The 12,668-nt window shown below is 48.4% G+C and overlaps 1 protein-coding gene across 1 annotated transcript in view; it reads right to left on the bottom strand.

The window, feature by feature from the left end:
* LOC131592175 (muskelin) overlaps positions 1–4,687 on the bottom strand; it is a 93,190-nt gene extending 88,503 nt beyond the window's left edge. Inside the window, exon 1 of the mRNA XM_058863502.1 lies at positions 4,562–4,687. Within this exon, the coding sequence (XP_058719485.1) occupies positions 4,562–4,656 (95 nt within the window). The 5' untranslated portion in view covers positions 4,657–4,687. The remainder of the gene's footprint in view (positions 1–4,561) is intronic.
* Positions 4,688–12,668: the final 7,981 nt, after the last annotated feature.

The following is a 12,668-nucleotide window of genomic DNA, read 5'->3' on the forward strand; positions in this document are numbered from 1 at the left end:
TTTCTACCTGGGGTTTTTTGTTTGTTTGTTTAGGTCTGTTGTTTTTAATCCTTATGGACTTTACCCCAAAAAGTTTGCTAGATGTGTTCTCTTCACCCTCTTGCTAAGGTTTTGCAAGATTTGAAAACATTTGAAAAAGAGTACACTTCTTTCAGAGTGGACCACTACAGCAGTACATTTTAGTCTGGCCAGGAACTTGCTGTTACACCCTCATAACTAGAAAGCAAAAATAAAATTTGCATTCTCACTTTAAAAGCCTATGAGTCACCCATATTTTACTATTAAAGTATTTTTCATTAAGTTTTCTTTCCCTAGTTTGATGGAAATCCAGAAAACCAATGAAAAAATAAAATTATTTTGAGTGTATTTTAACAAAACAACTGGATCCTTCCCTGCTCCAGGACAGGTCTTAGGAAGTGGACAAAAGAGTTATTCAGCCTTCAGCACAGGACACCACTCAAGGCATCAAACTGAAGACTGGAATTCTCTGAACAATTGAAGTTGACCGTCAAATAGATAAAAGTGAGTTGCAATGAAAAAGTGACACCTTCTAAGAGGTTGTTAATGGTATTTAATTATCAGCTAAGAAACCAACCTTAATTTATATTCTTAATAACAACCTTAGCACAAGAAATAAACAATATACTAATTCAAAATCCTGAAGTCAAACATATGAAATATACTGATCTTCCTCTACAGAGATTCCATACAGGGAAACTTGAAGGACTGAAAATTTGAGCAACAGAAGCAGGATGAACATTCCTCACTAAAGTATGTGAACAGAGGAACACAGCAAAAAGCTCTTGTTAGTCTCTGAAGTGGGATTTCAGCCACATAAAACAGTGACAGAAGGACCTGAGTGCATTACCAAATACAAAATGCCATCATGAGGCTGATGCAGCCACTAGAACCCTCAGCCCCAGGATACAGTAATCAGGCAATAAAAAAAGGGTACACGGCTGCCATCACACAGAGCACAGCACTTCTACTCTCATTCACCTCACGAGGAAGTTCAAACTGGAGCAGGTACAAAAGCAGACCACTAAAAAAGTCAGTAAATGAAGTGCTTCTCCCACTGTAGAGCAAGAGCTTCTGGTTCTATTCTCTACCAAACAAACCCAAGTTGGAGCAAGGCCTGCATTACCTTCTATAACTGTTTATTCCCTCCTTGTGCAGAAAGAAACGAAGTGATTGAGCTCATCACTTCTTGCAGGAGGGAAGAGAAGGGAGAGGAATAAAGTCCATCTCCCCATCTCTGTGCATGTCTAAAGACACCAGCACTCATTTGTGTCACTGCAGTGAAGCCACTGCCAGTGCTGGGACAATCCCTAGGCCAGTCCCATGTGAGGCATCAGGGAGCAGCCTCCCCTGAGGCTCCATTCCTTCAGGGAGGAACCTCGGAGAGGGCAAGGAATGGATCTGACAGAGCAGTCTCAGGCAACGGGCTGGGTTGATCATTTTTCAAGTTGGATAAGCTCAAGCCTCTCAATGCACCGGTGCCTCTGCACAACTAGAGCATCTCTGAAAACACCAGATGTTTCAATACCAAATTACCTCCTGGTCCAATTCTTTTCCCAAAGCCACAACCTCCCCTACAACACAGACCGAGCCAGCCACTATCACCAGACCAATATCCAACTCAGTCTTCTTGCTGCTAAAAAACAATAGACAACAACTCCACTGATTTGAAAAAACAGGCAAACTATTTATTTTCATTATGACAATCTTCACTTAATGTCTGGAAAGGTCCAGGCAAACACGCAGGTAGCTGCAGCACTGGTAAGACTGCCAGAAACTGGATCCAGCACTAAGTAATCATCCAGTACCACCACCAAATGCAAGAGGAAAGACGCTGGCACTAGCACAGGAAGCTTCTCTGTCACTGGAAGAAAATGAGTGTTTTTCAATAAACTAGTGATCCTCAACTCGAGCATGACCAGAAAGGCCTTTGAAAAACACTTTTCATTTTGCTTTGTTGAGGCTTTTTTTTAATTAAAAGAGAGGTTATCAGATGGTTTCACTGTTCTGAAAAGTTTCGATGTCAGTTCAGCACCACATAAGCAGGTGAGATGTCACTAGACATCTAATTTCTTCCCTGGTCAGCGATGATTAAACTTTTACAGTCCATAACTTTGTTTTACATTTAAAACCATACAACTACTTAAGGCATGTGATTAAACCATGTTTGACTCCTCTGCTCCTCCCCAAGCACTTTGCCTGCAAGACCAGAACTCCCAACAATAAGCAATAATATTTAATAAGCTGTATATTCATTCCTACATACATAAGGGCAGAGCCCCTTTTCTTCTTCAAGGTTAAAGTGGTTTCTTTCTAGCTCTGCCAGCAAACTTATTTAAACTACAGTATAACCAGAATTCCCAATGTCATAGAATCGTGTAGGTTGGAAAATATCCTCTAAGATCAAGTTCTTCCAGACAAGCATCATTTTGTTCTACGTATTAAATTCTAAGACAACTTTTAGTTCTACATGCATGTTCATCCCACAGGGTATCACGGGCTTGTCACAGCAATTTTCAGTATTTCCATCTTCAGTCCATCCCCAAAAACCAACCCTCCTGTATACTTGTTATTAAACTTTCTCTTTTTGAGAGGCTGATCTTAAATCACAGGTCAAAGCCTCTCCTTTCCAATTCAGACTGTATTCCACTTCTCTCCCAGACCATGAGAATAAAAGCAAGCAAAAACCAAAACTTCCATAGCAAGACAGCATTTAGGACCAAAATCACTCAGACCAAGGTCAGCACACCAGAGAACAACCCCATTGCTGGGATTACAGTGCTTAAAAGCAGATAAAATTGTTTTCACTGATGACAAGCACTTTTAAACAACATCTTAAAAACAGCCAAATGTAAGGTCACGCATTTGTAAAATACCAGCCCAGCCGCAGGAATGGGAATTTGTATCAGGGAAGGCATTAAGGACTTTGGGCAGCACTGCAGATCCCACGTGAACATTAATTCCTGACTGGAGTCTGTAGCAAAAGGGACTAATGGGAGCCTTGGAAAGGAATATCAAGGAGAAAGACAATACTCTGTGTTTATATCACATCACTGAGATCAATAATGCACTGTCACCCCTCTCTTCAGGGACCAACACTTTAGCAAGACCTTAAAAGCCAGAAATGCCAGTAGAAATAACTACAGGACCATCAGAGATCTGGAAGAGGCACCCTAAGGGCAAGCTGTTTTAACAGGAAAGGTAAAGGGATGGCTTAATTACCATCAAAGATTACCAACTAGAGAAGAAACCAGTTCTTTTTCACATCTAGCATAGAAAATATACAGAAAAACAAAACAATTTGGAGTTCGGTTCAAAACCTGTTTTTAGAGGTTTGCTTCATTTTGGAAAGTGGAGATAATTGAGGATATTAATAATTAACAACTAAGGCAACTCTGTCACTTGTTGATAGCGGGTGAGTTCAGGATACATCAATCAAAGGTCAGTAAATGCAGCACAATCGATGATCGGATGAGTCTCGACAGCCCATGATGACCTCGTTGTGCTGTGACCCCAGCAGTCCTCCCGAATTCCAGCACCAAGGATGATCTATCCAAAAGGTGTACCAAAAACATCACACCTAAACCACGCTGAGGTCACTCCAGACTTGACTGTCACCAACTAGAGGAATTCCACAGGCTGCAGCTGGATGCCATATGGCCAACAGAGGATGGGGTCAGCTGAAGCACAAACCTATGGCTGTAGCACCTCCTGCCAACCTTCGAATTCCTAAAAGCAGGTGATTATGGCAGCAAGTGACCCCTTTCACCTAAAACCACACACAGCAGGTGACACAGCCCAGCATTCCAGAGGTCAGGGGCATGAGAGGATGCCCAGCTGCCAAAAAACACAGAGGCCACAGGCACCTGACAGAGGGAGGGCAGGGAAGGAGGGGCACTGACCCTTCTCCCCGTTTCACCCAGTAACTGACCAGCCTCTCTCACACCGGCACCTGTTCTTCCCCAAAATCTGGGGTCGGCTTCTCTTTAGCTAAAACTTTCCTTTGCCCATACCTAAAGCTACCCAAAGCTACCCCCAAACCTGATTCTCAAGGCCCTCCCCATTTAACTCATCAGCCCAAACCTGGAAGCCCAGATCCTCTGCCCCACGCAACTCCCCGCAAATCTCTTAATGAACCACTTCCCCAAACACAGCCCCAAATGATGGTGCCCTGTCCCTGAACCTCCAGCCCTGCTGAGAGCCCCCTCCCCCGCTAAGACCCCTAAGTCTCGCAGTACAGACCTCCGTCAAACGCAGCCCCCCCCAAACCCTGCTGCAGAGAGCCCTCTCACACACAGCCACCCCAAACTCTCCTACAGAGACCCTGCTCACACACACGGCCCCCCAAAATCTGCTGCACGAAGCCCTCACACACACAGAACGCCGCTCACACACAGCTCTGCTCCCACTCCCCCCGCCGCGGCCTCCCCGCGCAGGCCTCAGCGCGGGGCCCTCGCAGGCCCCACACAGGCCCAACCGCCCGGCCATCCCCAGACCCGAGCCCGGAGCGCGTTCCAGGCGCGGTGCCGAGCCCGGCACTCACTCGGGCAGGTAGGTGGAGGAGAAGCTGCTCCAGCGGTGCAGGCTGTAGCCCAACACGCGACTCTCAGCGCCCGCCGGCCCCGCCGCCGCCGCCATCTTGTTGTCAGCAGCGGCCCCGGCAGCGACCGCGGGGGGCGGGGCCAAACTCTTAAAGGGGCCGCGCTCTTAAAGGGGCCGCGCCGGGGGGCGGTGGGGACGGTCTGAGGGGGCTCGAGGGGCGCCTGAGGGTCTGCCCCGTGGGGCTGAGGGGTTCAGGGGGTTCCCCGTGGGGTTGAGGGGTTCACAAGGTGCCCCGTGGGGCTGAGGTGCCGTGCAGGGTTCAGAGGGTGCCCCATGGGGCTGAGGTGCCGTGAGGGGTTCACGGGGTGCCCCGTGGGGCTGAGGTGCCATGAGGGGTTCACGAGGTGCCCCGTGGGGCTGAGGGGTTCAGGGGGTGCCCCGTGGGGCTGAGGTGCCGTGAGGGGTTCAGGGGGTTCCCCGTGGGGCTGAGGGGTTCACGGGGTGCCCCGTGGGGCTGAGGGGTTCAGGGGGTGCCCCGTGGGGTTGAGGGGTTCACGGGGTGCCCCGTGGGGCTGAGGGGTTCAGGGGGTGCCCCGTGGGGCTGAGGTGCCGTGCAGGGTTCAGGGGGTGCCCCGTGGGGCTGAGGTGCTGTGCAGGGTTCAGAGGGTGCCCCATGGGGCTGAGGTGCCGTGAGGGGTTCAGAGGGTGCCCCGTGGGGCTCAGACAAGCTGTGGATCTGAGGAGGTGCCCTGAGGAGCTCAAGGGATGCCTCAAAGGTTTGAGGTGAGCTGAGAAGTTTGGGGAAGGCGCTGTGGGGATGAGTGGCTCAGGGGTGTCCCATGGGGCTCAAGAGAGATGCTTTGAGGGGCTCAGGTGGGCTGGGGAGTGTTAATTATCAAAGGAAATGCTCCTTCCCTGGCCCCACGCTGGTGGGTGATTGGGAAAGGGATCAAGAGAAACCCAATGAGGTTTTATCCTACACCGGCTCCTGGAATTATAAAATTGTTAAAGTTGGAAAAGACCTTTAAGGCCATCAAGTCCAACCATCAACACAGCACTGACAGGATGAGCACATAAACTGGGGATTCTTTGACAAGCTTCTCTCTGGCTGAGGTTCTTGTAGGGTTTTTCCTGGAGGAGGGAGATGTTTTCATCCAGAGCTCCTACCAAAGGAAGGGGGAAATCTGGGACACCCCTGGGGGAGCTCTGGGCTACTTGAGAAAGAAGGGGAGATATTTCAAGACCAGGGGGAGGAAAAAAAAGCCAAACCAGTAAACCACTGTATGTTGGAAATGACAGATTGGAGAGATATTATGAGGCAGGACAGCAGGATGCCTGGCTAGATTAAATTAGCACAAGGATTCTTTTATTTTTTTCCCCTTTATTTTAGGAAAGTGAGTGAGAATGTGGCAGCAAAATCTGCCTGCGGATGAAAAACTCGCTCAGCAGCCTTGAAGGCTGAACATCAACTGAGTGTTTCAAAAGTGAGGGGGAGCAGAAAGCACTTCATCTCAAGACCCCTTCCCAGAGGGGGTTCACTGTGTTTTCACTGGTATCAAAGCCACACGGCTCAGCAACAACACAACAAAATCCATGGATGAGGCACAAATATTCACGTCTCCCTCCTGCTTCGCTAACGAGGTGTTTTGAAGTTTGTGGCCTTCCCGTGGCATTTCAGACTTCATTTATCCCAGCTCCAGCCCGCAGCCATCCCCCTCCCAAAATTACCACAGATGTAATAAAACAAATACTTTGCTGATAATATATTCCCAACCCCAGAGTAAGAGATGCAACCTCAGTGTTCAGAGCCTCACTAACAACCAGCCCAAGGGGAGCAGTGTCATGTGAAACCTGTGACCTCTGAATATGAAATTTAGGAGATTGAGAGTGGGGGCAACAGCCCTGCAGCAGCCAGGAAAAGGAAGAAGAACCAGCAGCTTGCTGCTGCACAGTGAAAACACCCCAGGATTTCTCTGCCCAATATTGTGTTACCACTTGAATCAAGACCTGGATGCCAAGACAGCGTATTTTTAGCACATTTTGGACTTAAAGTGAAGGGAATGCTGGTGAAATACGCAGTACTGACAGCCCTGGAAAATCTTTATTCATCTGCAGCAGAGGCAGCAGGGAAGACTGTGAGGAAGCAGAGCAATCCAAAGCTGCAAACTGAGCCCTCCGGTCCCTCTGGCACAGCCTGCTCAGTCCTGTGCAGTTACCAGTGCTTGCTGGAGAAGAGGGTTTTTCCACACTCTGAGTGGACAGAGCACGATGGGGAGGAGCATGATGTGCAGGGCAGTGTTGTGCTGCAGACTGGGACAGCCTGCAGCCTCCAAATGAGCTCTGTATCCCAACAAGGGCAGCTGCTGGAGCCCAGCTGGTGACAGGGGAAGAAGAGGGGGAGAAAACATGAATATCTGAACCCCACTGTGCTGGTCCAGGCCTGTACTGTGCTTGCTCTGCCAATGTAACACTGGATATGAGGAATGTGGGGAACCCAATGGCACCAACATGCCCCATCCTGCCTCCAGCAGTGACTGAGACCCATTGCTCCAGGGAAGTGCTGCAAAAAGGGCACTTACACATAGAATCACAGAAACATTAATGTTGGAAAAGACTGCTAAAATTATCATGTCCAACCACTAACCCAGTAGTGTGAAACCCACCGCTAAACTATGTCCCCAAGGGCCACATCTGGAGGATTTTTTAACACTTACAGGGATGGTGATTCTACCACTACCCAGAGCAGCCTATTTCAGTGCTTGACAAAACTTCCAGTGAAGAAATTTTCCATAATGTCCAATGTAAAGCTCCCCCAGGACAACTTGAGGCCAATTTCCTCCCATCCTGTTTCTGGGAGCAGACACCGACCCTCACCTGGCTGTACCCTCCTGTCAGGGAGCTGTAGAGAGTGAAGAGTTCCCCCCTGAGCCTCCTTTTCTCCAGGCTGAGCTCCCCCAGCTGCTCCTCATCAGACTTGTGCTCCAGGCCTTTGACAAGCTTCCTTGTCCTTATGAAGAAAACCCCGTGCACAGTTTTCCTGCTTCTGCCCCCCTTACTTGGGACCTCACTGGAACCCTCCAGCACGTTTTGGTGCCTCCCAGCCCAGAGCTGGCTGGGTGAATCTGTGCTGCCTGTGGCTGGCTGCTCTCTGAGGATGGGGCCGCAGAAGGGAAGTGAGAGCTTTCCTAGCAGCAGAAGGTCCCTTTGGCGTTCAGGGACAAGCCTGCCAGAGAGCTCGGAGGTCCCTGGATGTGTGCCTTGGACAGTAGCAGGAGTTGCTGGGAAAGGCCAAGGTGACCACAAGAGATGTTCCCCACGTCTCTTTGCCAGGAGGATGCACACACAGTGTTCACATGCTTGTCATCAGTGAGCTGGAACCCCAACTGCAGGAAACTCAGGGATTTGACAATTGTTTGTGTCAGCCTCAAGAGAAGTATCTCATCCCCCCATCAGAAACTCGCTCCTCTACTGTGCGTGTGTTTTGAGTTTCCTCATGCAAAACCTCGCGTGGGCGTTTGGATATGTAATGAGCACATAGTTCAGGATGAAAACAAGTTGCGTGGAAGAGCCAAGTAACGCCAGAAAAATGAAAGCAATACAAATAACAACATGGCACACAGCCATACCAGCCAGCTCATGGGCCAGCCGGATCTCACGTCCTCCCCGGAGCTGCGGGGCCGATCAGCTGTTGGAAAAAGAGACCTTTAAAGACAAGCGAGAGAGGAAATAGCATTGGCAGCACAGGCCGCTGCATGTTTCCTTCCAAAGCAGGACAGAGCCAAGGACATTAGGCAGAGCTGTAACATTTGGGGTCTCATTGCTCAGCCATGAAGCAAGGCAGAAACCTCAAGTGGGCTGCAGTTGTGTAAACTCTTATTGTTTAGGGAGCGGAAACGAAGCGCTGCCCCGGCGGAGTATTGTCCTACCAGATTTTGGCGGTGCTCACCTAACCGAGCTCCTCCTGCAAGCCAGGGCTTCGTTTAACTCAGACATGGTGCAAAGGGAACAAAACCTCCTGCCTGCACCAGACCCATGCTAAGAGCTGCCTCCCAAGCCAAATGCCTGCTGCCTCCCATAGCACTTTCAAAGAAAAATATTTCTAACCTGTGGACAAGGCTGGAGCAGGACCAGAAGGAATTCCAAAAACCCCTCAAACTGGCCTCATTCGTCTTCATCTCTCATTTTGATGACATGATGGAAAAGTGGCAAAGCTCACTGAGACCCATTTCCTGTTGGGCTGCCATGCATATCCACACCAAAATGGGATGAGAATAAGCCTCAAAACCAGATGATGTTTTATTTCTCCCCATAGAGAGAGGGATCATCTGTGCCTCCTTACAATGCAGTAAAACAATGCCTCCTTCAGCATAATAAAATACCTCTTCTGATCTAGGCCCTGATCCAAGCATCTGCTCCTGGGCTAAATACTCCAATACCTGCTTGAGTCCTCTTCACTGCCTCTTGCAGCATCCGTCCTTTGGTTGAAGGCTTAAATCAGTGAAAGACCTCGCTGACAACCCAGAAGATTGAAAGGGGCCCAAAATGCCAGTGCCTCCATGCACACATTGGCATAATTCTCTGCATAAAAGCCAGCTTTAAAAGGCTTGTTTTGAAAAACACAAGTGTGCATTTTTTTCGAATCAAGGTCAGTAACTCAGCTTCATTCACCAGTCTCCAGCTGCAAAACAACATGCCCCAGACAATGGAGGAGAGTGTAACTGAGTCAGAAGATGCCTTTTAAGGGATGCAAGTGGCTCTGAGCCACACTGGGGAAAGAAGATCTCCTTGGTACCCTTGCATGCTCAGCCCTGTCTGAACTGAAATAGGGCAGCTGAGGGCAGGGAAAGACAGTACAAATCACTCATACTCTCCATCCTTTCATAAAATCTCAGAATGGTTTGGGTTGGAAGGGACCTTAAAGATCATCTAGTTCCAACCTTACCTTCCATGAACAGAGGATTCCTTCCACTAGATCACATTGCTCAAGGCCTTATCCAGCCTGGCCTTGGACATTTGCAGGGTTGAGTCATCCACATCCTCCTAATGGTGTTACAGTGCCTTACCACCCTCACAGTAAAGAATTTTTTCCTAATATCTAGCCTAAATTTCCCCTCTTTTACTTTGTACCCATTACTCCTTGTCCTATTACTAGAGTTCCTGGTGAAGGACCTCTCCAATGTCCCTGTAGGCTCCATTTGGATACTGAAAGGTTGCTATGAGATCTCCATGCAGCCTTCTCTTCTCCAGACTGAACAGCCCCAGCTTCCTCAGCCTGTCTTCCTAAGGGAGATGTTCCAGTCCTCTTGCCAACTTTGTGGCCCTCCTCTGGACTTTGCTCCAGCGATACTATGTCCTTCTTTTTTGGAAAATACAGTTTTCCAACATCACCCCCGTGCCACTCTCTCTTTGCCCACTGATGTGATGCGCCACCACGCTCAGCTCGACTCCACAATTCAGCACTCGTAGGAAGCAGACGAGACACTCCCAGCTGTGCCTCAGGCTAAAAATATTTACTCATCTCTTTTCCCCCAGGCAGGTGTGTTCATCCCAGGCAGGACTGCTCCCACAGGGATGCTCTTGCACAGCAAGCACTCGCTGCTTATTGTACACTGTGCGCTGGGGTGTTGTGATGATTCCTCTGAATCACCCAAAGAGAGATCTGTCCCATGTTTCAGATGCAAAATGTGCCATGGAATTCAATAGTTGCTATAGTGCCTAATTACATATTTTATGGCGTACTTAGTCACAATGGCTAGAGCTCTTGTTACTAGACTTGGGCGCCTTCTGTTGCTAAAAAGCTCTTATTTTTGCTAAAACGTTTTCTCTCTGCATTAGAAATAATGTATTGCAGCATTTTCTCCCTACAAAAATATCCCAAATTCATAGAGCGCTGGTCATCAAATTGATAGTAGAGAGCTTGCAGCCCACTTTCTGTCATGGTGCTCCACAATGCTCATCAAAGTCGGCTCAAATGACAACACCAAAACATTTCCCAGAATACAGGAACTCTTGAGCACTGGTCCTGGCAACACTGCGGTCTGTGGTTTGGAGACAAGTCACACTGTCTGCTTGGGGCATCCATTTCTTCCTCCGGCAGTAGGGAGAAGGTGGACTCCTTGGGTGCTCTTCCCAGAGGATGATTCAGCCCACCACAGTCGGACATGTCTTACGTGAAGCTGAATCACTCTCCTGAGGTGCTGGTCTGTCTAAGCACATTCTAGAAGCGCTCAGCTTTATTGCAGATGGCTGAGATGGGTAAGAAAAGCCCCATGCTCTGCATTCCTCCTCTAAACGGGAAGAATTCAATTGGAATTCACTAGAAGGTCACATTCCATCTAAGGTACTGTGTTCATCTCTTGACCTCCAAAATAAGAAGAGCATGGAGCTGTTGGAGCAAGTCCAGAGGAGGCCATAAAGATGCTCCAAGGGCTGGAACAACTCTGCTCTGGACACAGGCTGAGAGAGCTGGCAGTGTTCACCTGGAGAGGACAAGACTCTGGTGAGACATTAGAACTCCTTCCAGTGCCTAAAGGCACTAAAAGCCTAAAGGGGCTCCAGGAGAGCTGGAGAGGGACTTGGGGCAAAAGCATGGGGTGACAGGACAAAGGGGAATGGCTTCCCACTGCCAGAGGGCAGGGTTAGAAGGGATATTAGGAATAAATTATTCCTTCTGCGGGTAGGGAGGCCCTGGCACAGGTTACTCAGAGAAGCTGTGCCTACCCCATCCCTAGAAGTGTTCAAGAAGAGGCTGGATGGGGCTTGGAGCAACCCAGTGGAAGATGTCCCTGCCCATGTCAGGGGAGTTGGAATGAAATGATCTTCAAGGTCTCTTCCAACCCAAACCGTTCTCTGATACAGCCACAGGGATGTTCTCCACCCTACAGAACAGGATTGGTCTTTCCCCCACTAGCCTCTTTCTTTTGTGCCTGGTTCTCTTCACAAGGAGAAAGAAGCTAAGTACTTAATTGCCTACTTTCTAAGTCAGGCAGGATAATTAACTAATGTTTGGGTAATATGTCATACCGGTAGAAGTGCTAAGTAGTGTCCTGTCAGCACAGTGGGAAAGTGAAGAACTCAAATCTTGTTTTTCAGCCGGGAATTTCACAGTCTCCCCTAAGCCCATTGTTCCTGTTAACTGGTTTGCTGAGGGCAGGGAACTTGGGTAAAATGTTTAAAGAAAGAGGATTCGAGGGGACAACAAAAAGCTGTTTGTGGTCCAGAAGAACTGTCAGAAAAACTAGGTGAATTTTAGAAAGAGAAAATTGCCAATGAAGCCAAAAGCAGGAAATATGCCCAAGACTGCACAGAAAGTCCGTACATTTTTAAGTGTGGTGTAAATATTCAACATCAACATCCTCTGAGTAACAGAAGCACATCAGATGAACTTTTCTTGCACTGCACTTAATGCACACAGGCAACACAGTGGGAATCATGGTACAGGGACCCATCTAATTCACCCAGGGGACTGAAGCAGACTCAGCCCAGCAGAGATTTCACATCTTTAATTTTTATTACTCTGCAAATTACGTTATGGTTGAACTTCAAGCCCTCGTCATGCCCACTGATCATAATTGATGAGATTTCAATCACACCTCCTTGAAGTTAAAAATCTGAGAGACATTTTGGTTAATAGTTTGCCTTTCAGAGCAGCGCATTAGCTCTCTTGTGCTCCTGTCTCCTTAATTTAAATGAGTGGCCAAGAGTGGTGCAATTAAAAAGAAGGAATCTTGGGCTGAGGCTCTTGGTGCTTTCAAATGACCAGCAGACCCTTCAGTGCCAGCTTGTTTTTTACTGTAGCTGGAACACCACTTTCCATGACTCACTACTAATTGTGCTGTGGATTTGCAAACGAAGGTTTTTAACCTGTTCTGATTTCATATGAAAGTTATAAAATTGGGTGCTCCCCCAGTGGCCTCCTAGGATGTTCTGTCCCACCTCTACAAGCCCAACTCTTGCCAGGCCAATCCAGGGAGAAACATTCTCCCTCTGCCTCTCTTCTAAACAGCCCAAGGTTTCTCACTCTCTAGTTATTTTCTCCTCTTGAGGACAGTCTCATGCTTTGATCTGTGCCGAAGATGACTTTTCCAGTGAGGCTGTTGGTCTCTCCC

This window comes from Poecile atricapillus, chromosome W, assembly GCF_030490865.1.
Source record: "Poecile atricapillus isolate bPoeAtr1 chromosome W, bPoeAtr1.hap1, whole genome shotgun sequence".
Classification (NCBI taxonomy): Eukaryota; Metazoa; Chordata; class Aves; order Passeriformes; family Paridae; genus Poecile; species Poecile atricapillus.